Raw genomic sequence first — 26992 nt, forward strand, 5'->3', positions numbered from 1 at the left:
AAGGGTTTATTCGTCGCTGTCTCTTGATTGCAAAAAAGTAAGAGGTGTTGGTGTCGAATTTTAGTTCGTATCTATCAATGTATAATTTAAACATACAATGCTTAATTTTTTTCTTCTAATCTAGTACTGGCGGATGGAGTTTGTGTTGAAAGAAGCTTAACTGATGAATAATTAGGGAAAAGTGCCAAAAAAGTCCTAAACCTTTTTCATTTGTGCCAATTTAGTCTTAAACCTTTTGCATTGGTGCCAATTTAATCCTAAACCTTTTTTTGATGTCAATTCAGTCCTAAACCTTTTACATTTATGTCAATTCAGTCCTTCTAGTTAATTTTGCTCAGAAAATTCCTACGTGGATACCCAGTCAGCGCCGGCCGTCCTACGTGGCCGGACCGGCGCTGATGTGGACGCCGGGAAATAAAATGGCGTCGTTTTGTTTCAGTTTAAAAAAAAAAAAACCAGAAACCTTCGATTAAGAATGGCGTCGTCAAAAAAGCCTCTTGCGTTCTTCCTTTCCCCAAATCAAGCAACCTTCAACGTGATCTAACCCAGGAAGAAGAACCCTAACTCCTATCTGCCCAAATCAATTCGATCTCAACTTGAATCGAAGGATTTTGCTCAAGCCGACGGTCACTTGACGATCGCCTGTCGCTCGACTGACACCTTCTCCTACATTCATTGAAAAATCACCCGACGTTCTGAGGTAAAGTTCATAAGATGATTTGAATTCTATTAGCCAGCTGTTGTTGATAATCAACATGATTGATGTCATGCAATGAATTGTTTTTTCTTTCACGAACGGAACAAGTATTTACAAGAACCTCAAAATTTCAGGTTCTGCAGCTATGTTTGCCGATTTTGAACACTTCTATAGCTGTTTCTGTCAGTTGAATTGTTGATAAATCAAGAAAAAGTTGTCTTTTCATTCGAAATGGTTGACAATGCTTGTTCACACCATTCAACGATAGTTTAGGTGGCCATTAACCTTCGATGGAGAGAAAGCTGTTGTGCAGGTTCAGTCTAAATTGCCAGCCTCTTCTATTTTCCTTTAGCTCTCTTGATATTGCATCTTTGTTGGTTGGACTGTATTACTTGTGTCACTTTTGTGTGCATTCCTTTTCAGCTAATGACCTATTGAGATCTCTGTCATGCATTGCAAGCATCAGAAAAAGCAGAACATGAAGAATATTTTCTTGGGTATATGTGATGAAATGTGAGAACATCATACTGGATAATAATTCGAAAAATTGTGATCGAGTTTCTTGAGGAGAACAATGTTAAAAGGTCTAATTAGCATTCCGTGTAGGCAAAATTATAGATCCTCTCCACTGTCGAGTGATGGAAGTCCAGTCACATTGTGGGTTATTTCGGCTTTTAAAAAGGCTAATAATCTTTCCTCCATGTCTTTAATTTTTTGCAAACCATTGTAGGTTATGTGATTCACTAGTTTCTCTATCAATAAAATTTGGCTATAGTTTCTACTCATGCTTGTGTGACTATTGGAAGTGTCCTATAACTGACATTAAGGTGTCATTGCAAGAGGAGATCAGTGAATTCATGAAGAGATCATCAAATTCGTCACAATCGGTGACGTCGGTCCCTCCAATTGACAACAATATGTATGTATTTTGTCATTGTGGCCTGAAATCTCCTCTACGAACAGCTAGGACAAAGGACAATTGGGGAAGAAGATATCACGGCTGCCCAAGATACAACCCGAACAACAGAGGGGAAAGTTGTGATTTTTTCATTTGGGTTGATGCGGAAATCAATCGATCAGCAAGGAGTGTGTCCAAAAATTTTCACTAGAGCAATGTCGAAGAAGAACTGGTGTCAACCCATGACAAGGATGATGGCAGTTCAATGGACACTGAAATCAGACACTGAAATCAAAGCTCTCAAGGCACAACTAAGACGAGTGGAAAAAGATGCGGCAAAGCTGAAGAAAGAAAATTTCAAATGGAAGACAATTTCGGTTGTGTTGTCGCTGTGTATAGTAATGTTAGCTCGCATGTTATGTGAAAATTTGAAAGTAAAGGACGTGATGAGTTTGCCATAGCATAAGTTATTTTGAACATTTTGTATTCATCGACATGTTTTGTACATGTATGTTTGAACATGCACGTCCACTCAGGTTGTGGGGTCATTGCAAATGGTGTTAGAACATTATGACTTGGCCTTTATGTTTCAAGTGGGGTCATTGCAAATGGTGTTAAAGCATTCTGAATTGATCTTTATGTTTCAAGTGTGGGCCATTGCAAATGGTGTTAAAACATGAACCGTCATGATGTGAAGACTGAGTAGCATGTGCAGTGTGTTGGTAGAGCGGCAGATCAAGTTAGTCAAATTGTGCATTTTTTCCCTTTGTGATAGGTAACTTTTTTGCTGTATTGCTCCAAACCATGAAAATGTGTTAAGACTATTTAGAGTGCGGGGGTGATCATCTATACATTACTAAGTGGCGTCCCCCCCCTTTTGGGATGGTGTGCATCTCTTATTTATCTTTCAATGCTTTCTACTTTGTTCCCTCAAACAATCTGCATATGTAGACCCTTAAAACAGAGACTTTGAAATTATGTGTTGCCTTCTTGTTCAGAAACAAAGCAAAGGATATTTGAGCAGGTATTAAAAGGAGAACTTGACTTTGGATCCATCAAATATGCAAAACATTACTTGGAATGGCAACTTTATATAAGTTCCTGAACCTAGAGCTCAAAGGTCAGTTGTAGTCCCTTTACTTTATCACCGACACCGTCATCATGAAGACGGTAAATGATCTTTAGACACCATCTGCTGCATTCAAATTCCTTCAGCGCAGAAGTTGTATTTTGAAATGCAGCTACCCCTGAACAGAGTGGAGATTAAGAGAGATAGAAGGCAATGAAATGGCGATGTAATATGATGTTACACTTGTTGATTACATAGAGAAGACGTTTCAGCATCTACACAAGATGCTATTTAGCTCTTCCGCTCATAATTCATAGAGAAGATGTTTCAGCATCTACACTTGTGGATGCTTATAATCAGTAGATTATAAAAAAATAATCTTAATCAGTGGAGTAAGACAACACTTTTCACAATAGCAGATCTAGTTCATCTATTTCTGAATTCTGCCGATGCACGAAGATGTTGCAAAGACCACGGGGCTTCATTACGTACACTCTCTGCGGCAAATTTTGATAGAAAAAAAAATTCTCATCCGATTGGTCTTTTGATGATGAATTCCTCAGTATGATCTCAGGCTAACGAACACAACCAACCAAGTACACCAAGCAGGGAATTATCCAATATGGGTGACTTCTTCTCAAGCCCTGGAGAGAGAGAGAGAGAGAGAGAGAGAGAGAGAGAGAGAGAGAGAGAGAGAGAGAGAGAGAGAGAGAGAGAGAGAGAGAGAGAGAGAGAGAGGTTATGCTGAAGAACCGACATTGTAAAACAACTCAATCTCGAAACTCAAGCTAAACACAACATAAATGGGCTCAGGAAATTCAGAAAATCTGTAGTAAGAAATCACACCAATAATGCTGCGTATAGATAGGCACAAGATTCTCCAGGTCTACAGACGTTTATAACATTCTTTTATAGATGAATAAACTTATCTTCCATAATCTCATTCCAGCTTACCAATATCAGCAGCTACTCGATGAGCGCCAATCACGCTAGAAAAGGCTACTGCAATGACACTTTGTCCTGGAAAGCAGTTGTCTCCCACACAGTCAAGGCTATCTATGCCCTGAAAATTTGCTTAATGATTAGCAATTTCGTGATTCTTAATAACTGGGAATACTAAATTTTGAGGTTCAGCGAAGGCTGACAACAAGTACTTACTGTTGCATTAAAAGGCATTCCCAACAAGCCTTTAGGAACGTAACGTGGCATTGGTCCATAAGTTCCTTCATCACGTGCCAAGTATCTCCGGTGCGTTTTGGGTGTCCCCACCTGGATTTTAGAGAGAAAGCTCTCAAGAGACAGGACACAATATTTACATGAATGTTTCTTTTGTCTCTGTAACCCATCTTTTTTACTTCCATTTTTCCACATCATCTCCTTGACATGATCAGGCTTTAGCTCTCTCTAGGATAGACAAATGCGGTCAGCTGAATCATTTAGAAAATACAACAAAAGTTGCACATTTGCTGTTCCCTCTTTTCCTAATAAACCCAAAATGCTCTCATTGCCATCAGTTTCTTAGCCTTTTGCAATAACTAATGTAAGTTTGACTATAATGATTCCAAGATTTTAGTCCACTCTCTCCTACAGAACTCCGCCGTACTATTATGGTACAGACTGAAGTGATCATGTAAATGGGCAACAACTTACTGACATGCTACTAAAGCAAGCAGAGTCTTGAGGGTATGCTGGCAACGGTATTTTAAAGGAGATCAAATAGGAGTCATACCATTGACTTTGGTAAGAGGATCTGTTTAATGTATGAAATGCTCTGCCACTTTCACAATGACTACTTGTTTAAGGAGAATATCTTATCAAACCTGTAACAAGCATTCTGTGTCAGCCTAAGACAATCTATCTGTCTTATTTACTGCAATCACATGCCAGAATACCCAATGATGGCACGGGAGGTCTTATAATTTATGCCATATTTATATATTTCTGACATATTTTCTGCATCTTTGTGATGACTATCATCCAAATGAGGACGTAAAGAAATGAATTTTCCGAATGACAGTAAATAAAAACATGAATATCGCCCAAACCTCCATAAAGGCAATGGAAGATTTGAGTCCTGGAAATAGCTTCTTCTCTAATCTTCTTATGATTTCATCAGCCACAAATTGCTTCTTTTCCTCGTATTCTTTTTGAGGGAGTCCCTTAAATGATTAGAAAACAGCTTGTTTCCACTTATTGTTGCCACCAAATGAAACCCACTTTGAGGCATTTTGGTTATATCTTCCTGGCCAAAAGCTCACCAACCTATGTCACTCACACCAAATAATAAAGAAAAAAGTTGCAGTAGGAACCACATAATTAGTGTCACGCCCCGAACCCCCGTCGAGCCCGCGACATCCCACCTCCGGTCGAACAGAGTGCGACGTCCCAGGAATAACGTCGCCGACCCAACGATCCATCAGAGTTAACTCGCGGCGGAAGCAATCAAAAATCCCGGACATTAAAATTGGAGAACACCAGGAAGGAACAAATCATCAAACCACCAAGCATATATTACACTTCCAAATATTTACATCATCCGCCAATACAAACCACAAAATAATTTATAAGCACACCGAACTATAAACTCCAAACCACCAAAATATCAGGATCAGCTCTCTAGGTCAGCACTATCCAAAAATGGGGCGCATCCTCCTCCCAGAACTATCCCCTACGCCCTCTCGAAGGCGTCCACTCTGACTCACTGTCCTCGGCATCACCACCTGAATCCTCCGCAGCTGTCTGCTCACCCGACGACTCCGAGTCGACCTCAATCTCGACATTCAGGCGGGGGCTCTGAAATGGTTTGGTTGAAACAACCATGAGATCACATCTCAATAAGTCACAACCTAAGCCCCACCTAGGCTATCACGTAATTCCAGACACATCCAAACGCGCAACCAAACAACCACACAACCAGCAATCAAACATTCACACATACCTGGACTCTCTGCATACGCACCATGCCCGTTAGCCCACAATCCCAACATACAATTCTTGCACACATGCCATCACACACTTTCCACATATCAATACACACGCCAATCATACCACAGCAGTACATCATAGCCGCGCGCGTGCCTCGATTATAAAGCAAAACCTACTTGGGCACGTCCCATATCATGCCTAGCAGATTTTACCCCATAATCGCGCACTGCATTACGCGATACAAACACACTCGCACACCAACTCACACCACGCGTCACTTTCTCAAACCTCGCACCTCAAGCCAATTCCCGCTCATTCTCAACATTTCCACCACTACTGCGCCCGCGTAAAACGCATCAGGCCAACGGTCTTCTGACCTCGTCAGGCATCGACACCCCGTCGGGCCGGGCATCGTCACCTCGTCAAGGACGGCATCGTCCCGCGTAAACGAACACGCCTCAGGACGGAATCCTACACACACTTTCCTTCTACCGCGCCCGCGTAAAACGCATCAGGCCAACGGTCTTCTGACCACGTCAGGCATCGTCACCCCGTCGGGCCGGGCATCGTCACCTCGTCAGGGACGGCATCGTCCCGCGTAAACGTACACGCCTCAGGACGGACCTCACCCCGCGTAAACGTACACGCCTCAGGGTCTCACTTTTCAAACCAATCCTACATTCCAGTACCTTCGTTCCACTCAAACCACATTTGTCACACGGCCACACCTACACACTGCCAAACACGCACACCTCACACACATTTCACAATTTCACATTCTCGTCACACGAACACGCCACCCAATCACACATTCTTGGCACGCGAATACAATACGCGAATGCACTATCACACCACCACATCTCACGGCCAAGCACACACTGCATATCACCAATCCACATTCAGCCCAAGCATAATCCAAATCAGCCCACGATCACAAATCACACAACCACGTACACAATTCAATTCATAGCATAATTCCCACTGATCGATTGCACAATTCAACCCCAATCCAGTCACAACATCACGGTCCTACCCAAGCTTTCTATACCTCAAATTTTCGTCGCCAAATCAGTCCACAACCACTAAATAACCAGTCTCTCAATTCAGCCCCAAACAGCCCCTAAAACAGTCACAAAATCCCCTAAACCGAACCCTAAACAGTGACCGGAATCCCATCAAAATAAATAGTAAACGAACTCCAAAAATTCTAAATTTTAGATATGTCGTAAAACACATCCCGATAAACATTTATTATGAAGAACACGAAATCCGGTTCAATTTACAACCATTCCTTTTTGTCCCTCAAAATCAGACCAAAATCAGTTCGCTCTAACAGACTATTTTGTCCTCAAAATACATTTATTTCAACACCCAAATCACCTTGAAAAGATTTGAAATTTTTATATGTTATAGCCACAAATGTCCCCAACAGGTTTTGTGAAGGAAGTGTTTTGAAAATAGGCCTGGAAAAATTTATAAAAATTCGAACAGACCCGAAGGTCGGGTGAACAGTAAATCGGGCAGTTTTATTTCGGTCCAAAGATGGACTTCCGAATGGCATCAAATGATTTCCAAAAATTCCCAAATTAATATATGTTATACTTCAAGATGTTGGGAGAAACTTTCATGAAGAAAACTTCCTCAAATTCGGCCCAAAAAATTTTCTACGAAAATAGCAAACCGAGCGGGTACAGTAACCGCGAATCCGCGATTCACCCCGAACCTCACGGATTCAAGCCCGAACCGATTTCTACCGAATTCCAACCGCCAAAACTCATTTCCCGACGTCTAATCCAACCCGCAACAACCACTAACAGTCATACTCAGCCACCAATAGCCATGATTAACCACCAATAACCATGATCAACACCTTAATCAACCTCTAATCACCCCAAACCGCACCCAAACGAGTCCGAAAAATACCCGACGTCCTAGGCGAGGTTTAGGGAGCGACTTACCGGACTCTAGACTAACTCGGCTAGAGCGGGAAGGTGGAACGGCTGGCCGGCGGTCACGGCGGCACACGGCGGCGGCAACGGCGAGCGGCGGCGCTCCGGCTTAGCTTGACTTCTCATGGCCAAATGAAAAAAAAGAAAATGAAGAAGAAGAAGAAGAAGAAGAAGAAGTGTTGGCGTGGGAGGAAGGGGGCTGCCGGCTGGAATGAAAAATGGGGGAGAGAGAATGGGAGGAGAGAGAGAAAGGGCAATAATAACTTTGACCAACTTTTCCCTTAATTCCAATTTTGCCCCTCTAATACTTGGTCCACATTGCTCCAAACCAAAATATCTAAGGGCGTTTTGGTCCAATATTTTGGGGCTGATATTCATCCACAATTAATCTCCAAATTCAATTTCCAAAATCCCCAAAATTCGGAATACCCAAAAATAGGCCTAGGGGCAAAATCGTAATTTTTCGGTCCCGGGTCGAAATTCCATTTTTCGACCGTACCAACTCCAAATGTGTGTGGCCAACATAATATGGCGTCGGAATCGCGAAATTAGATTCTTAAGCCCTCGAAAATCGACTGCAAAGTCCTGGGAATAAAATAATATTATTTTTCCAATTTTTGTCGAAATTCTAATTTTTGACCGTAACCACTCCAAATATGCGTGGCCACCCTAAAATGACCTTGGCCTCGAAAAATAACCTCAAACGACCTCAAAATCCAACATCGGTGTCCACAGGGGCAAAACCGTAATTTTTCCGGCCCCGGACCGAAATCTATTTTTTTGCAGAAATGGGTGGCCCCAAGGTTGGCCAAGCCGAAAACGTCATTGGCCGCTCAAAATTGTCACTTTCAAAATTCTCGATTCCCGGGCCCGAATTCCAAGAAATGACTAAAATTGACCAATCGCGACTTTAGCTTATCTCTTGCTAACGGGTGGCTCATTAGGATTACGCGCTCTCGGCCCGTGACCGACACTAAGTCAAATCACGTTTAAGTTTGCTCGAACCAAGGCGACCTCGATCGTCATATAATTGCGAGGGTTTGTCACTAGTGCCCTTCGGACACGATCAATCAAATAGACCGGTCTCGGTTGGCTCAAAACATTCCCTCGTCAATCCATATAGTCGAAGATCGAACCCAGATCGAGTTCTTTGGTCGTGCGAACTCAATCCCGTAATAGCCCTACCCCTAAGATTAGCATCCCGAGAATGCGCGGTTCCCGGGTGAGATCTCACTATAGCGCATTGGTCAAATTCATTTCCTAAATCCCGGGAAAAAGGATCGAAAATTCATATTGTTACAATTAGTCTAGCAGAAGCAGCAAACTTCACTTATTCCAACAACAATTAGTCCTCCTGCCTAAACCAAATTCTCCAATTCGCATATAAATCCTTACCAACAATAGATGAGCTTAACCTCATCTTCTTAATATAAGCAGCTATTTGATCAACTTCATTAATGGGATCAGCGTGCAAAACAGAGTTTCTTTCCTTCCAAATGCAGTAAATGGCACCATTTTAAGCCAACTTCAGAATTCTTTTGCAAAGGAAATTGCCTTTTAGAAATTCCATAGCCCAAGTAAACTGAGAATTTCAGTTCCCAGTAGCTTTTCACACACCACAAAGGTCAAGCAGTGAAGACCGCACAACACTTAGACAAGGAGTCAATCAATGTACTATACATCATCGACGAACAAAAAACAACCATGACACTACTTCAATGAACCAGCACATTATTGACAAACAAAAAAATAGCCACAACAGTACTTCTTAATCCTATCACTTCTTGTAAATTGGAGTTACTTCCTCTCTTTTTTTCCTTCTTTCTTGATGGGTCTGCTTTAAATGGAACTTCAGTTGTAGCTGCTTGTGATGTTGATTCAACCTGTGCTTGTATAGAAACGCTGTCTTTTTCCCTGTGTGGCACTTGTACTCTTAATCTAACATTATTTGTTTCATTAGTCAACGGAATTTTGCTAAATAAAACGAAAGTGCTAACAAAAATATTACTTACATGCCCATGAGATATTGCTGTCCCAGGAGCAGCAGTAGCAATTGGTGTTCCACCAACACTTCCACTTGCACCTTCGCCAATACGTCACTTAACCTGGAAAGAGTAATATTTATTTAAAGTATTATTCATGAAGCAAGCATGACACAATAGATATGAAAGTACTTACCAAAAGTTTTTGCCCGGACAATGGTGTTTGTGATGCCGTAGTGCTATCCTTCTTAGTTGGACATGTCAAAATGTTGTGCCCCGTCTTTGAGCAATTTCGACAGGTCATCTTCATTCCTCTCCTCGACATCCTAATACCACGCGCGACCTCAACTTCCTCCCTTCTTCTTTTATGTCTGCGCCTACCAAGCTTCACCTTGACTGGAAGTGGTTCGGGTGCCTCATTGTAAATTTTTTTCAAAATTTCTCTCCTCGAACTGGCATCATCATATTCTAATATGTAGCTAAGAACTTTGCTTTCTTGTAACACTCATCCACATAATCATATGGATCATGTTGCCTATAATTTATAGCTGAAATGGCATGGAGACAAGGGATGCCAGTAAGTTGCCACCTCCTGCAAGTACAGTCTTTCTTTTACACATCAACGACGTACTTAACACCCTTATCCATCACCTCGTATCTAGCATCACCATTTCATAACACATAGCAGTAAATCGCACCAAGTCTATTTTCTTCCAACTTTTTTATGATTCTTGGACCACAATCCCTTCTCCATCGAGCACATGCATCCCTTTGTGTATGCATTCTTGTCATTATCATTATCCTCATCTCCTCCAACATACTATAAATAGACTTACACCTGGCTTCTATGATTCTTCCGTTGAATGCCTCACATAAGTTGTTGTCAACTATGTCACATTTAACCTCAGTATTGAAGAAAGTCCTGCTCCAGTGCTTTCGTTCTGTTTGAACCAAGTCATGATATGCGGCAGGACTGATTTTCTTCAATGCTTGAGTGTGTTCGTCATACTCCACCATGGTACTACTCTTAGCATACTGCCAAAATAATCTTTGCATTTGTATCCCCTTATACTTGTGGCCCCAATTAGCATAGATGTGTCTGGCACACATTATATGCTTAGCTGCAGGCAACAAGTGAGCCACGGCTTGTAGAAGGCCCTACATAAGATTATTTCAATGTAAACAACATAATTTTGGTGTGATCATTTAAAAGGCATAACACTAAAAAAAAGGAAATAAGGAACTTACCTTTTGCTTGTCACTAATTATAACCCAGCCTCATCCGTACGTGTCTATTATGTTGAGGTCATGCATCAAACTTGTCAAAAACCAAGTCCATGTGTCTCCACTCTCAACTCTCACAACTGCCCATGCAATTGGGAACATCTAGTCGTTTGCATCCCTTCCAACGGCACACAATATCTGCCCTTTACAAATTCCCTTTAAAAAACAACAATCTAACCCCACAACTTTCCTACATCCATCTAGAAAGCCTTTCTTACATGCAACAAAACAGATATACATTCTGTCAAATAATACCATCGAATGCATGTCAGGCTTTTCAACCTTCAATGTCACAGTACTCCCAGGATTTGAAACCCTGAGCTCCTCTGCGTAATCCCATAACTTTGAATATTCTTTCTTATAGTTTCCCATCAAAACTTTAAAGGCACGCAGCTTCGCTTTCTTACACTGATCTATACTTACATTTAAGCTCAATTATTCCTTGATAAGATCCTTGAAAGCAATGGTTTTTGTAGTTGGCACTGCTCTAATTATACTATGATAGTGCTCCGCCATCTAAGAACTTGTGACCCTTTTATTGTTGAAGCTAACGTTACAAATATATTCTTCATGGTAGGTCTTCACGTGGGATGATCCAGTTCTAACATCAAAAGATGCAGAAATCTTCCAAGGACAATTTTCATGAGCACACTTTACTCTAACAAATTTCTTTTCATTCTTGATAAATTTTATCTCTCTACGTCAACCATTGAATACTTTATGACAGCATCTTTGAATTGCCTACCATCCTCAAACATCATAGACGTAGTAAACATAGGCACTATAGAATCAGAATCGTATCTTGGATACCTACTTTTCCTTCTTGTAACTTCATCATCTTCTGGCCCCACATCAGATCCCAAGCTATCATCTCCATCTGTTTCATAGTAATCAGTTTGGTAACCAGCTTCGGCGATGACCATGTCAGATCCTTGGGGATTAGATGAGCCTCCTATAGATTGTTGGGATGATATAAAATCCGCAACTGGTTCCCCTATAATCCCATCCTTTGTAGCCCTTCTGTGGAATTTCTCAAGTTTCTTCCTTCCCTCTACAAGGTCCTCATTATCCCTCTCATCATCATCATCAGTCAAGAATTGTGCATTGACTAAATCCGTGTCTTCGTTTTCTTAATCGACGTCGACCATAAATTCATCACTCTCAGTCAGCATAATCACCCTCATCTACTAAGTAATCATAATCTAAACCACTCTCATGCTGAACAAATTGCTCATTGCCTAAACCAACACCCTCACCAATGCACTCACCCTGACAAACACCCTCACCAGCACTCTCACCATTGCCTTCACCCTGACCAGCAGCCTCACCTACCATATTGTCAAAAGATTCTCCATATACCTCAACCAATCCATGCTGCAAATGATAGAAAACTAGATCGACAAAAGTACTATCATTCCATATATATCTCAACCCATCTTCTAGAGGTTTCCCAAGAAACTTAAAATAAGGTTTTTTCGAATTTACCATTTACACCTTTTTCAATGTCTGTGATGAACCTCTCATAGCTCTTCGAATCGTTATTAACGTGTACTAAATCCATCTTTCCCCCAATGTATTCAAGCATTGGGCGATGAACAAATTTTCCACCGTGATAAAGGCAAACCAATGCAGACTTCTTGCTCTTCTTGACCCTACACAAAAGACAACATATATTATAAGCATATGCAAACACATAATGGAGCGACCATATAATAGGTTACTTCATGGCTTTTTGGCTATGAAGAAGAGCCAAACAGAGCAATGTGACTACATCTTAGAAATTTAAGTTCTCAGTTCAATCGGTGTTCGTGGTCAAATACTGCATCTACCAAGTATGAGTATCCTTAATCTAATTTGGCTAATCGAGTCTAAGAAACGTGGTTGAGGCTCATGTGAAATTCGTCTTTGGTTAAAGCTTATCAATGTTTCAAATGTGCATTGATGTTATAGTGAACATAAAAAACCAACTCCTTTTAGCTTTTGTCAGTTGCCAGAATCAACAATATCATGTCGCAAAAGGACAAGATGCTCTCGTCTTCCACCATAGACATTATGTTAATCTACCGCCGTCCCATATCAGGGAAACAAAAAAGATGTATTCTGTGTTGTGTGTGGCCATCTAATCTAAAAGCAGAAAAGAAAAATGTGAACGAAGAGAGCTTTTTAGGTAAGTTATATGGGTAAAAGTGCAGTAGCTCCAAACTAATGTTTAGCAATAGGCACTTCATCCCAATTAAGATAACAGAAACCCTGAGAAGACTGGATGCTATACTTTGCATTATATGTGAGTAGAAGTTCATTAATCAAATTGCATGCCACTTATTTGATAAAATGTCTAAGTGAAATCAGAATTTATGTTTCTTAAGGAAATAAGTTTTTTACGAAGGAAATAAGTTCCGAAGGAAATAAGTTCAAGAATCAGTGTATGTCTTTTTCCATGACTAAAACCGAGAGCCAATCTTTATCATTGTTCTGTTTTTTCTGCTTTCAAATTCTGCCATGCTCACATGAAGACAATGAAAACATAAAAATTTGATGGTTCGGGACCACGAAAACATACCTTTATGTCTGCTGAGTGCCAACAACACAAACAAATCGGGACCACACACTTTGTCATGTTCCGTGCGGACTCTCAAGGTCCAACCAGGTCGCGACTGGATTATGGGTCAATTGGGTCTTCGCAATTTCGAGGGGCAAATTGTAGGGTTGGGACAGACAAAGGCGTCGAGCTAAATAGGAGACTTGATTTGATGAAAGAACAGCTTGGCTTGCGCAAAATCCTTTGATTCGAGTTGAGATCGAATCGATTTGGGCAGATAAGAGTTAGGGTTTTCCTGGGTCAAATTGCGTTGAAGGTCACCTGATTTGGGGAAAGGAAAAACATAAATTTTGGGAATTTGCCAAGAGACGTTTTTGACGACGTTGAAGGTCGCGTTGAAGGTCGCAAGAGTTAGGGTTCCTCTGATTCGTGTTGAAGGTCGCGTTGAAGGTCGACGTTGAAGGCCGTTCTTAATCAAAAGTTTCTAGTATTTTTTTTTAAAAAAAAACTAAAACAAAACGATGTCGTTTTATTTCCCGACGTCCACGTCAAAGCCAGTCCGACCACGTTGGATGGCCGGCGCTGACTGGGTATTCATGTAGGAATTTTTCGAGCTAAATTAGCTGGAAGGACTGAATTGACACAAATGGAAAAGGTTTAGGACTGAATTGGCACCAATGCAAAAGGTTTAGGACTGAATTGGCACAAATGCAAAAGGTTTAGGACTGAATTGGCACCAAAAAAAGGTTTAAGATTAAATTGGCACTAATGCAAAAGGTTTAGGACTGAATTGGTACCAAAAAAAGGTTTCGGACTAAATTGGCACTAATGCAAAAGGTTTATGACTTTTTTGGCACTTTTCCCTGAATAATTAGATCCAATGCATTTTAGTTTAAACTTTTAGAATTTTTTTTAATACTAATTTTACTTAACACGATGTAGGTTTTTCAAATTTTTATTTTCAGTTTGAACTCTAGCGTTATATAAAATTGATAGTAGCTTGCTAAGTTAATGCATCCGAACTTTCTTGTAGAAGAAAACAACCCCTAATCACTGAACCGCGTTGGTGCTTGAGAGAATTTCAATGATTTTCACGCACATGGAAATTGGGATTACATGGGTCACCGTAGCTATTGTCAAAATTTGATTTGTAATTGAGGAGAATTGGAGGTTTTCAATTGTTACTTGTAGTTATTGTTAATTTGTTTCCAGAAAAATACTTAACTATAATTTGACTTCTTATCCTATGAAATGACGTTGTGTCAATTGTCTCGTGGTCATGTGAATCTTCTCAATGAACCAAATGTTGGAGCAATATTAAGTAAAATTGTATAGATTCGATTGAATTTTTTCTAACTTTAGCATAGACTCAAGCAATGCTACGATTGATCTTGTAACGTTTTAGGTCCTCGCACATTTTCATTTATGAGATTCGAATCAATCAGGTAATTTTTTCATCTACTAATTCATCATTCCTATTTTGATTTTTTTCTTTATTTTGTATGTTATTAGCATTTTATAGATATGTGCATGTAGTCATCAATATACTAAAGTTTCTTTTCTTTAGCTTTCCTTTACTTTCGCCTGGCATTGGAAAAAAAAAAAAAACTTCGCTTTATATGGTACTTACACTAGTGTCACAATGATTGAGAATGGATCGATCCGATTTTTATGATATGATAAAAAATTGCATACGTCCACAAACATAGAGTCCAACTAAATTAGCTTTTATTTTTCACATTTTATTTATTTCAAATCTTGCAACACGTGTATTTGACTTTTTTTCTTTTAAAATTTGAAACATTTGAAACATTACAAACATGCAACAGCTGACATATCTATATTTTGTATGATTCAATTTTATTTTCAGTGTAAGCATAAGTTCTCTATGGGAATTTTTTTTCATGAAGGTTTGGTGTTGAAGTTATTGTTGAATTTTCTTTATTGACAATCAAGATTATTCGTATTTGAAATATTTGCAGAATCAGACCAAAGGCAATCTATTCGTGCGGAAGATTTTCAAGGGAATTATAATCCTCCTCGCCCCAATTTCTGGTTTTGGGCTTTATACTGAAGGGAGAAGTACAAAGATCCCTACTTTCCTTAATTCAGTAACTCTAAATAGGAAAAAAAAGTCAAATACACTTTTGAGTGATATGCATCTGAATCCACTTTTGCAACGTCCTGAATTCGACCCACTTTCGTGATCAATAAAATGGATATGTATTTCTCATTTCGTTTTAGTAAGTCTCGCCCAGAACTGATCATTCTCGAGATACTGATCAATAGGGAATGGCTAACTAGGAAAGCGGTACGTGGACCCAAGAACTCGACCGTGAATCGAGGCCCGATTTCGATAAGCGACGAGGGAATATTTGGTGCCAATGTGGGCCGGTCCAAGGAGAGCGACCGATTTGGTTTGGCCAACGACGTGCGATCGGATCGCGGGTGATTCCGCACGACCGAGAGTACGCGTGACGAACGGTCCCGAACTTATTCCGAACGATCGCGACCCCTCGGAACTAGCGATAAATCCTCGCGTTCTCTTGGAAATCGAGACCGTCACGACTCGAGTAACCCTAGGTCGACACACGTAACCCCTAAACAGCCGCCCATTAGTGAGAGACGCTAAAATCGCATTTGAACGAAATCGATCGTGGAATTGAGTCTGAGCTTCGGTGTCGAATTTCATGGACGTACGCGACTATTTTGCAAGAACAACGTCGTATAAGTATGGCCAAATATATTAGAGATTGGTAGGGTCGAAAAATGAAAATTTGGCCCGGGAATGGAAAATTGCCGTTTTGCCCCTGGACCCCTAAGTGCTAATTCCGAATTTTGGGGATTAATATAGACTAATCAACCCCCAATAATGCTGAAAATCCTAGAACTAGATTGCCCCTAGATATTTTAGTTAGATCTAATCCTAGCCCTTGAATTGAGGACAAGATGGTCATTTTGGGGGGAGTAGTTTACCAACCCCACTCACCATTTTTGCTTAAACACTCAACTCTCCCTCTCTCCCCCTCATTCCTCACCATCACCGGCCACTCCCCTCTCCATTCTCTCCCCATCCACACGTGAGTAGCCCCGCCGAAGCACCGCCGCCGCCGCCGCTCGCAGGAATCGCCGCTCAAGCCGCCGCCGTCCACGCCCCGCCTTGCACCACATCTCACCGTCTCTCTCTCCCTCTCTTCCTCCTCATCCCGTGGCCACCACCAGCACCATCATTCCCCTTCGCCATCCCCTAGCTCAGCCTGAGCCGCCCGCCGTCGCCGCCGCCGAGCACCGCCGTAAGAGCCGCCGTTGGTTCCACCGTGGCCGACGACCGCTCAGCCCGTTTGCTCTTATGATCAGCCCACATTTAGAGCTTGTAACCTAGTGAGTGATTACCCTAGACCCTAATTAGGCCACTAAGCATTTCTAGATAGGATTAAGTTGATTTAGGGGTTAATTAGGGGATTTTTAGGTTAATTAGTGGTTTGATTTGGAAGCGGCTGATTATGTGATTAATTGGGAGATTAAAATGATGATTTGGAGGCGGATTGATGGCCTAGAATGACCGAGTAAGTGGCTGTCCATGGTGAAATTAATTGGCCTAGGTTCGGTAAATTTAGGGTGTAATGGTGGAAATCCCGAGCATGCTTTGTATTGTCCTTTTTGGTGGCTGATTATGCTTGATTGGATGTTAATTTTGTGATGCCATGTCGTATGCCTAGTGTGGGAGAGAATGGAGGAGTATGGCGGGCCTCGAGTGTGCGAATTTATATTGTTCTAATCACGTGAATTATGTGTGCCAACTATGTGCCATGCAAGATTGAATTGAAGTGCATAATTGGGTATGCGAGTATATTAATTGGGCACGTTGTGACTAAACTAAGCATGTCGAATCGATATTTGAGCACGTCGTGGCATTTGTTTGAGCATGTCTTGGCATGATTTGATTATGTGCCTATGTTGGAATTTAATGCTCATTATGAATCATGTTGTTGCTCGAGTGCCGGATTTGCATGGACAAGCATTTCGTATGCTGAGCATTGGCCTGATACGAGAATTGTGCGAGTATGCGTGCCTGACATGAACATGTGATCACCTAATCAATCTGATGCGTTTTACATGGGGTTCAGATAAAATTGGTGTGTGTACGTGTGATCACATAAAGCCCTGATGCGTGTTACGCGGAGTATTGAACCCATCGTGATGCGTTTTACGCAGGACGATTCCCGGACTGCTGGAAGACGGCCAACCTGATGCGTTTTACGTGGGTTCGGTCCGTATATAGAGATCAGTGTTGCGCCTGATGCGTTTTACGCGGGCTAGAGACACTGGGCCTGATGCGTTTTACGCGGGCCAAGAAGTGTTGGATATTGTTAGACCTAATGCGTTTTATGCGGGTCAGACCTGATGCGTTTTACGCGAGTCGATTAATAAATGAGAATTGGCAGTGTGCAAGTGTGCCTTATTGAGCCGGATCATGAGCACGGACATATTGATGACATATGTGTGCAAGAGTGCATTGGCAGGTGTGCAAGCATGTGCGTATCGGTGAGCCATGTGTGATGCAGGCATTAATGGGCATGAGCATGTGCATGGCGTACGTGTGGCTGGTATGTTCGCGTATGTGCCATTATTGTGATTATTATATGCCTAACCTGCAAGGTCATTTGTGTGATTGATTTGGGCCCGAGGGCCTAGGTCAATTGATTATCGGTTGTAGACTAGATGTGTGTGATTGTTTGCCTGTCAGGAGGTGCATGTTAGCCTAGTTTAGGTTTAGGGGGTTTACTCGCTGAGATTCGTTCTCACGGTTATTAAAACCCACATTTTCATACCCCCGGCCCTGAGGATGTCTGACGTACTTATCCGTTTTGGGATCCCGTCCCGGATAGACCGGGAGGTGATCGAGTACCCCGTAGGAAACGGAAATACATATATCAGGCATTTTACTACCGTATGGGTTGATGTGGGCGAGCAGCACTTTCAGGCCCACGAGTATATAGGTTGGTGTTTTAGGGACTACTCCGGGACTTTCGGACCTCTTAGGACCTTTGATGTCCCGTTCAACGGGCTAGGTGATATAGATCCTCAGTGTGTCGATGGAGATCTGGCGAGCCCCGAGGCCTCATTCGGAGAGGATTCGGATGACGGACACAGATCGGTCATCTGGGAGGTCGACGAGCCAGACCCGATGGATGAGGAGCCGGTAGACTTGGATTCTGACCCGGAGCCTATGGATTCGGATGGTGATCCGGAACCGATGGAGCAAGACCCCGAGCCGGAGGGCGAGCCAGAGGAGGGCGATTCTGAGGACGAGTCGGCAGAGGCCGAGTTCGAGTTGGATTCCATGGACTTCGAGGTCGAGTTGTCTGACAGTTCTTCCGAGTCCTCGGGATCTGACCCGGACTGGGTACCTTAGGGTTTAGCCGTAACCCTAGTTAGGTTGGGCCAATACCTTTCTGATCGGAGCCCTTCCTTAGGTTAGTGTTTAGACTGACCGCCCGGGCCACCTACCCCTTTTTATAAGTAGTGGCCGTTGACCCACTTTTGGTTTATTATGTATCTTGTGTTAAATGGATATTGTATATGTTTCCCTGTTGTTAATGCAAGTGTATATTTATAATGTTGTTTGTTGTTTGTGTTATCCTTGATCACGGTGTTCTATTTGTTCAGGTGTTTATGTTGCTTCCGCATGTGCCTTGATCTCTATGTTGGGTATTGGGTCGGCGACGCGTCCTGGGACGTCGCACCAATTCGACCTCGGTTGGGATGCTCGCGCGTCGTAGGGTTCGGGGCGTGACATACCCCGTTGATTTGGTATCAGAGCAATGACAGCTCGGTCCAATTCGGTCGAAGTCTGGAGTGATAAGGAGCGATGACCTTGGGTAGCCAATAGGGAGACTTGTGTGCTACGTGTACCTCCGGACTGCTTGGTTTCTTGATTGATTGAGTGATTGTTGTGAATCACCCGTAAGGTGCCGGTGCGGCAGGACCCGAGGTAAGAACACTTGTCGCTTTGGCTGAAAACTTGTGCTGCTTGTGTTTGATCGCCTACTGTGTGATTGTTGTTATGATTCTGTGCCTAGGACTTTAGACTGGTGTAGTTTGGCCTAAGTCTCTAATTCCTGAGTGGGATTATAGCAGGTAGGTGAGCGTGCGAGTTGTGAAGATGAGTAGCCAAGGAAGAGGTAGAGGTCGAGGTCGTGGTAGAGGTCGAGGTCGAGGTCATGATCAAGGTCGCGTAGACCCACAAGTGAGGGTTGCAGAGGATCCAAGGCTAGATGGGATTTTGAGGGTACTCAAGGAAGTGGGAATACTGATGGGTAGGCAGACCCAGGAGAGAGATGCCACTGTTGCCGCTGCTGCTGAGGCCGCTGCTGCTGAGGCCGCTGTTGCTGTTGCCAATGGGGCAATGGGAATAACAGAAATAACGGTAATCAGGGGGATCATGGGAATCCAGCTCCGGGACCGGCAAATATGATTAGGCCGATGTCTAAGTTGGTCAAACAGTTCTTGAAGTTAAAACTACCGATGTTCGACGGAAAAGGTGACCCGAGGCCGCGCCGCATTGGGTCGAAGAATTAGAGAAGGCGTTCGAAGTTCTGGGGTGCACCGAAGTTGAAAGGGTGACTTTGGCGGTATATCAGCTGCGGGATAATGCCAACGACTGGTGGAAGGCCACCAAGGGTAGAGTATTTCCGAGGGTACCGCCCAGACTTGGGCCTTATTTACTGAGAATTTTTACGGGAAGTATTTCTCCGAGAGCGCCAGAGAGCGGAAGTTAGCGGAGTTCATGAGGCTCCGCCAAGGATCGATAACCGTGGGCCAATACGAGGCGGAATTTGCGAGGCTGTCGAAGTTCGCGCCTAGGATGGTTGAGGACCCTCAGGATAAGGTCCGGAGATTCCGAGATGGACTAAAGCCGGACCTTAAGAGTCAGATGATATCGCTCAACATTAAGGACTATGGGGAGATGTACGAGCGGGCACAGGCTATTGAGCGGGATCAGGTGGACAGGGCAGCCGCTTCTGGATCGCAGTTCGCCCCGACTAGGGACAACCGCCGTTTCGGGAAGAAACCGATGGCGGGAAATAGGCGATTTGTCCCTCCGGTCAGAAAGAATATCGGGAAACCACACCACCAGCAGAATCGGTTTGGAGCGTGTTTTAAGTGCGGAAGTATGGACCACCAGATAAGGAATTGCTCCCAGCAACGCCCAACAGGTCCACCGATGCAACCACAATAGCCCCGGGTTGGAAATCAGGCTAGGAATCCCCCGCCGGCTAATTTGAACAGGCCGTCGGCACAAAGACGCGTATACGCCATGGCGCGAAGGGAAGTTGAGAATGCGCCAGGCGTGGTCACAAGTATAGTTTCTCTGTGCAATCATGTCGCGTATGCTTTGTTTGATCCGGGGGCGTCACACTCATTTGTGTCTGCTCGGTTTGTTGAATTGGCTGGATTAAAATCTGTTTTGTTAGAAGTGCAGTTATGTGTGACTACGCCATTAATGGATAAGATATGCATATCGTTAGGGTACCCGGACTGTGAGATAGTAATTGGTGGCGTAGAAAGCAAGATAGATTTGGCTGTTTTGACAATATATGATTTTGATGTGATTGTGGGCATGGATTGGTTAGTCAATCAGAATGCTGTGATGGATTGCAGTAGCAGGGTGATTCGGTTTAGTCCGGCCGGACACCCTAGATTTGAGTTTGTAGGGAGTCGAGGAAGAACCTCGATCCCTTGGGTTTCTTCAGTAGAAGCAACCAAGTTGTTGGATGAGGGATGTCAAGGTTACCTAGCAAGTGTGGTTGATTCGACGGCAGGAGAAGTGCAGCTAGAGGATATAGCAGTGGTGTGCAACTTTCCCGATGTCTTTCCCCAGGAATTGCCGGGATTGCCACCAGAAAGAGAAGTGGAATTTATTATCGAGTTCGTCCCTGGGACTGAGCCAATCTCGAAACCGCCTTATAGGATGTCATTGTCAGAGTTGAAAGAATTAAAGGTTCAGATGCAGGAACTGCTGGACAATGGTTTTATCCGACCGAGTGCGTCTCCATGGGGAGCGCCAGTCTTGTTCGTAAGGAAGAAGGATGGGTCGTTGAGGCTATGTATCGATTACCGCCAGCTGAATCAGGTGACAATCAAGAATAAGTATCCCCTCCCAAGGATTGACGACCTGTTCGATCAGTTACAAGGAGCCTCGGTATTTTCTAAGATTGACCTAAGGACAGGGTATCATCAGTTAAGGATCCAAAAGGAGGATATCCCAAAGACGGCATTCAGGACGAGGTATGGGCACTATGAATTCACGGTAATGCCGTTTGGACTAACTAATGCCCCTGCTGCTTTCATGGACTTAATGAATCGGGTATTCAAGGAGTTTTTAGATCAATTCGTCATTGTTTTCATAGATGATATTTTGGTGTATTCAAAGAGTCCCGAGGAACATGAGGTACACTTGAAAAAGGTCCTACGAATGTTAAGAGAACATGCACTGTATGCTAAGTTTAGCAAGTGCGAGTTTTTGCTGAACCGAGTAGCATTTCTTGGGCATATAATTTCCGGAGAAGGAATCTCCGTGGATCCGGCAAAGATTGAAGCAGTAATGGATTGGCCAAGACCGACGACAGTTACTGAGGTTCGAAGCTTCTTAGGACTGGCAGGTTACTATAGACGATTCGTGGAAAGATTCTCAGCAATAGCCACTCCATTGACAAGGTTGCTTAAGAAGGAGACGAAGTTTGAATGGACGGAAAAGTGCGAAGAGAGTTTTCAGGAGTTGAAGCAGAGATTGACGACTGCGCCAGTGCTAACGATCCCTTCAGGACCGGGAGGATATGAGACTTATAGCGATGCTTCGCTTAAAGGATTGAGATGCGTGCTAATGCAACATGGAAGGGTGGTTGCTTATGCATCGCGACAGTTAAGGCCTCATGAGATGAACTACCCGACTCACGACTTGGAGCTGGCAGCAATCATTTTCGCACTTAAGATTTGGAGGCACTATTTATGTGGAGAAAGATTCCAGATTTACACGGACCACCAGAGTCTCAAGTACCTGTTTTCTCAAAGGGAGCTAAATATGAGACATATGACTGTGACATTTTGTATCATCCCGGAAAAGCCAACCGGGTAGCGGATGCCTTAAGCCAGAAATCGAGCATCGCGCAGTTAATGGTCAAAGAGTGGATCTTATTGGAAGGAGCGCGAGACTCAGAGTTTAAGTTCGAGGTAGGACACCTCTCCAGTCTGATGGCGACATTAAGGATTGAACCGGAGGTGCAAACCAAGATCAAGGCGTTGCAGTCTACGGACCCTGAGATTCAGAAGATTCTGGAGATGGATGGCACTAAGAGGAAATCGGACTTCCAAGTGTCCGAGGACGGAATTCTGAAGTTTCAAGGACGTTTGTGTGTGCCCGACGATTTGGAGCTTAAGGAAGAGATTTTATCGGAAGCTCATAGTGTGACATCCTGAAAATTGGTCCATTTGGGATTTATGAAATACTGGATTTTATGAATGTACTCGTAGTTAGTTCTCGCCCGGAACTGATCATCCCTGGGATACTAACCATTAGGGAAAGGCTAATGGGGGATTTAAATTCGTACGACGAAGAGAAAATTCGATCGTGAATTGATTTTCGACCATAAAATCGCCGAGGTGATATTTGGAGCCACTGTTGGCCGATCTGAGGGTAACTAGGGGTCAGTTCGCCACTGTCATAGTAGTAGATCGCAGGTGATTCCGCTAGACCATGAAATGAAATGACGAGCGATCCTGAACTTATACCAAACGATCGTACCCCTCGGATCTAGTGATTGATCCTCGCGATTTAAATGACAACCGAAATCGTCACGAACCGAACGAACTTGCACGTGACTCGATTTATTATCAGTCACGGGTCGAATATGCGAATTTCCCCAGCAAGCCACCCGTTAGTTTGAGAAACGCTCGAGTTGCGTTTAATAAAATTTAATTATTTAATTGAGCCCAAATTGGACATCGGAAAATTAGGAAGTCACAACGGGACGTTAGGACGACGTTGCGATTAGAACGTGTAATTTTGGATTGTCCCGATTCCTTCAGAAAAATTCGATTTCGGCAAGAAAATGGAAAAGTGACCATTTCACCCTTAGAAGGTTATAAAGGGCAAGTTTTAAGACGGAGGGGCATTTTGGTCATTTTGCCCTAACTTTTTGGTTGGACAATTTTGCCCTTGGAATTTTATGAAATTCCCAAATTGCCCTTGGATATTTTTGGAAAAGATTCGATCTCGGCCGTTGATTCCAAGATAAGATCAAATCTCGGCTGTTGATTAAAAAGATTAGAGAGGGGCAAGATGGTAAATTGCCAATTTGGGTCAAAATTGCATTATTTGAGTCCAAGACCTCTCTCTCTCCTCATTTCCTCTCTCTCTCATCTCACGGCACCTCTCTCTCCCTCACCCACCGAACCAGCCCCCCTCCCCTCGCCGAGCCACCGCACGCCGGTCACCGACCGACCGGATCGCCACCGCTCGCCACCGCCGCTTGCCGTCGCCACCGCCGAGCCGCGCCACCCCGTTCCACTCTAGCCGAGTTAGTCTAGAGTCTGGTAAGTCGCAATCTAACCCTTGCCTAGGACATCGGGTATTATCGAACTCGTTTAGACAAGGTTTAGGGTAGTTTAGGGGTTGATTAGGGTGTTGATCGTGGTTGTTGGTGACTGATCATGGTTGTTAGTGGCTGTTGCGTGTTGGATTAGACGTCTGGGAATGAGTTTTGGCAGTTGAAATTCGGTAGAAATCAATTCGGGTTTAAATCATTGAGGTTGGTGTGATTCTCGGATTCGCGGTTACTGTACCCATCCGGTTTGTTATTTTTGTAGAGAATTTTATGGGCCGAATTTGAGGAAGTTTCCTTCATGAAAGTTTCTTCCAACATCTTGACGTATAACATATTTTAAATTTGGAATTTTTGGAGGTCATTTGGGTCGTACGAAAACCCATTTTCAGACCGTGTTGAAACTGCCCGGAACACTGTTCATCCCGACCTTCTTGTCTTGACGAATTTTTATAAAATTTTCCAGAGCTATTTTCAATAAAATTATTTCACAAAAGTTGTTGGTGACTTTATTTTCTATGACATATAAAAATTTCAAGGCTTTTCAAGGTGATTTGGGTATTGAAAGAAATGTATTTTGAGGACAAAACGGTCTGTTAGAGCGAACTGATTTTGGCCTGATTTTGAGGGACAAAAAGGCATGGTTGTAGATTGAACCGGATTTCGTGTTCTGCATAAGAAATGTTTATCAAGATGTTTTTTATGATATATCCAAAATTTAGAATTTTTGGAGTTCGTTTACTATTTATTTTAATGGGATTTCGGTCACTGTGTAAACTGCCCAATTTTACCCCTATTCTTTGGATGTTCATTTTTATGAGCGGAATGGTGGGGGTGTCGAGGTTGATTAGTTGCTGCCTCGTGACCGGAATTTATGCTTGAATGTGTGTTATATGAGTTGATTTGAGGATGAAATGAGGATGTTTCGAGGCTGGAGTGAGATTGAATAGAGTGTCGGACGTTGTGGGATGGAATTGGCGAGCTTAGGGCTCGATTTAAGGACAAATGGTGTCGATTTGGTGTGTGGTAGTATGGCTGGAGTGTGGTGTTTAATATGCTTGGAAATGTCGAATTTATGCCTATGAACGTGGCTGTGTTTGTGGGCCCATGAGTGGCCCTGTGTGTTTATTGAACCGTGATTTGATAGATTGAAATGTGCTTTGTTGGGTGCACGCTTGGGCCAGATTGAGTTAATTGTTAAATTGGCCATATAGAATGCTTGGTGAGCATGAATTGTGTGAGAATTGATGCGTGCACGGGCCACGTGTTGTCACATCCCGATTTTGGGCCTGGGAAGCCGCAGGTAAATTGTAATATCCTCAATTTTAGTCCCTGGGAGTTGGCTATGGTTTAAGTTTGGTGGTTTTCCAATCGGAACTAAATTGTTTACTCTTGTTTTGGAAAACCCAGTTTCGGATCCTTTGTACCCCTTTGTTTTGTTATTTTTGGAGAGACTTTTGTGATCCGAATTTCAGAATACTTCCTTCTTGAAAGTTGTTCCAAACATCTTGAAGTTTTACATACTTTAATTTCAGAATCTTTGGAGTTGATATGAGTGGTACGATGGACTGATTTTCGGACCGTGTGAAACTGCCCAGAATGGGTATTTCGGTGATGTTCACACCGTCTTTATTTTCTAAAAGCTTTTCTGGGACGATTTTGGAAAAGTTTCCTGCATGAAAGTTGTTGCGAACTTCCTTTTCTATAACGTATATAAATTTGGGAATTTTCCAAGATGATTTGGATTCTGGACAGAGCTTATTTTGAGAAACAAAAATGCTGTTCCAGTGAACTATTTTTAGTCTGTCTTTGAGCTACTAAAAATGGTGTTTACAGAGAGATTCATATTTTGTGTTCTTCATGAAAAATGTTTGTTAAGGCCTTGTTTATGACATATTCAAATTTGAGAATTTTTGAAGTCCATTTACTATGTTTTCAAGTCCGATTTTGTGAACAGTGCAAAGCTGTCCGGTTTTGGCAGAGAATATTGGAATTTCGAATTTATGTCTTCTAGAGAACAAGTTGTGACTTAGAAGACTCTCGAGAGTCAAGAATTGAGGAGCAAGTTGGTCAAAAACTTGAGGAACAAGTTGGACTTGGAAGAGTCTAGAAATGGTCAAAGCTTGAGGAGCAAGCCTTGACTCCTAAGCTTGGTAAGCAAGTTTGGCATGCCTTAATGGCCATGTGAGGTAAGCAATGACCTCATGCCCCAAATGACCTAAGCCATGACCTCATGCCTCACATGACATATGCCATGACCTCATCCAAGCTTTGGCCCCAAGTTTTGTCTCTCTATAAATAGAAAGAAAGGCCATTCGGCCAAAAAGGAGAGAGAGAGAGAATAGCCGTGAGGGAGAGAGAGAGAGAGAGGCCATTCGGCCAAGAGAAAAAAGAAAGAAAGAAAGAGAGAAAAAGCTCACCGACTAGCCCGTGTCTCTCTTGTGATTTGATCGAGTGAGGAAGCCTTATGCAAGGCCCGAGTGTTCGTGTTTAAGCCCGAGAACCACCAAGAATCGCCCGAGAATTGCCGAGACTCACGTGTCCTTCACACGCCTCGTTTTCTCTAGTTCTTGTTTAATTGTTGGGTAAGTAAACTTCCTAATATCGGGAAAGGAAGTTGTGATACATTGTGACACGGTTTGCTTGGACCGTTTCTCGGTCATTTGGTTGGTTGTGGTTGGTTCATTTCTTGATTTAATCATGTTTCATGTTTGACGTTTGTTTTGGAGATAGAACCGAGACTTGGATGGCAAGGTGCACATGTTATAGCCATGCTTGATGTTCTCTTGTATGAACTTTGCTATTGATCTGCCATCGATGCGGGTGCGGTAACGGCTGACTTGTGCTAATGGCGATCCCCTCGTCCTCGCTTGATATTAGTAGGTTTACTTGCTGAGTCTCCCCGACTCATCCCCCGTTGTTTCCCCTTTTTCAGGTCCGTAGGATGGCATCTCCCCTAGCCCGCGTTGGCAATCCCGTGGAGCAGCGAGCCGAAGTGTTCACCGTGATAGATGTCAGAGATGACCGTTCCTATCGCCGAATCAC

The 26992-nt window shown here is 43.0% G+C and overlaps 1 protein-coding gene and 1 long non-coding RNA gene across 2 annotated transcripts; both read right to left on the reverse strand.

Moving 5' to 3' along the window:
• Nucleotides 1–3506: 3506 nt before the first annotated feature.
• On the reverse strand, nucleotides 3507–4819 carry LOC115668335 (prolycopene isomerase 1, chloroplastic-like). Its single transcript, XM_056302642.1, has 3 exons — nucleotides 4710–4819; nucleotides 3823–3933; nucleotides 3507–3727 (listed from the first exon to the last, which is right to left on the reverse strand). The coding sequence occupies exons 1-3, from the start codon at nucleotides 4713–4715 to the stop codon at nucleotides 3605–3607; spliced, it is 240 nt and encodes a 79-aa protein (XP_056158617.1). The 5' UTR covers nucleotides 4716–4819; the 3' UTR covers nucleotides 3507–3604.
• A 327-nt stretch (nucleotides 4820–5146) lies between these two features.
• On the reverse strand, nucleotides 5147–7701 carry LOC130134867 (uncharacterized). Its single transcript, XR_008814383.1, has 2 exons — nucleotides 7548–7701; nucleotides 5147–5457 (listed from the first exon to the last, which is right to left on the reverse strand). It is a non-coding gene; the product is annotated as an uncharacterized LOC130134867 (long non-coding RNA).
• Between the last annotated feature and the right edge of the window lie 19291 nt (nucleotides 7702–26992).

Source organism: Syzygium oleosum, unplaced genomic scaffold (assembly GCF_021117445.2).
Source record: "Syzygium oleosum isolate NSW1041296 unplaced genomic scaffold, Sole_v2.1 Sole_v2.24, whole genome shotgun sequence".
NCBI lineage: Eukaryota > Viridiplantae > Streptophyta > Magnoliopsida > Myrtales > Myrtaceae > Syzygium > Syzygium oleosum.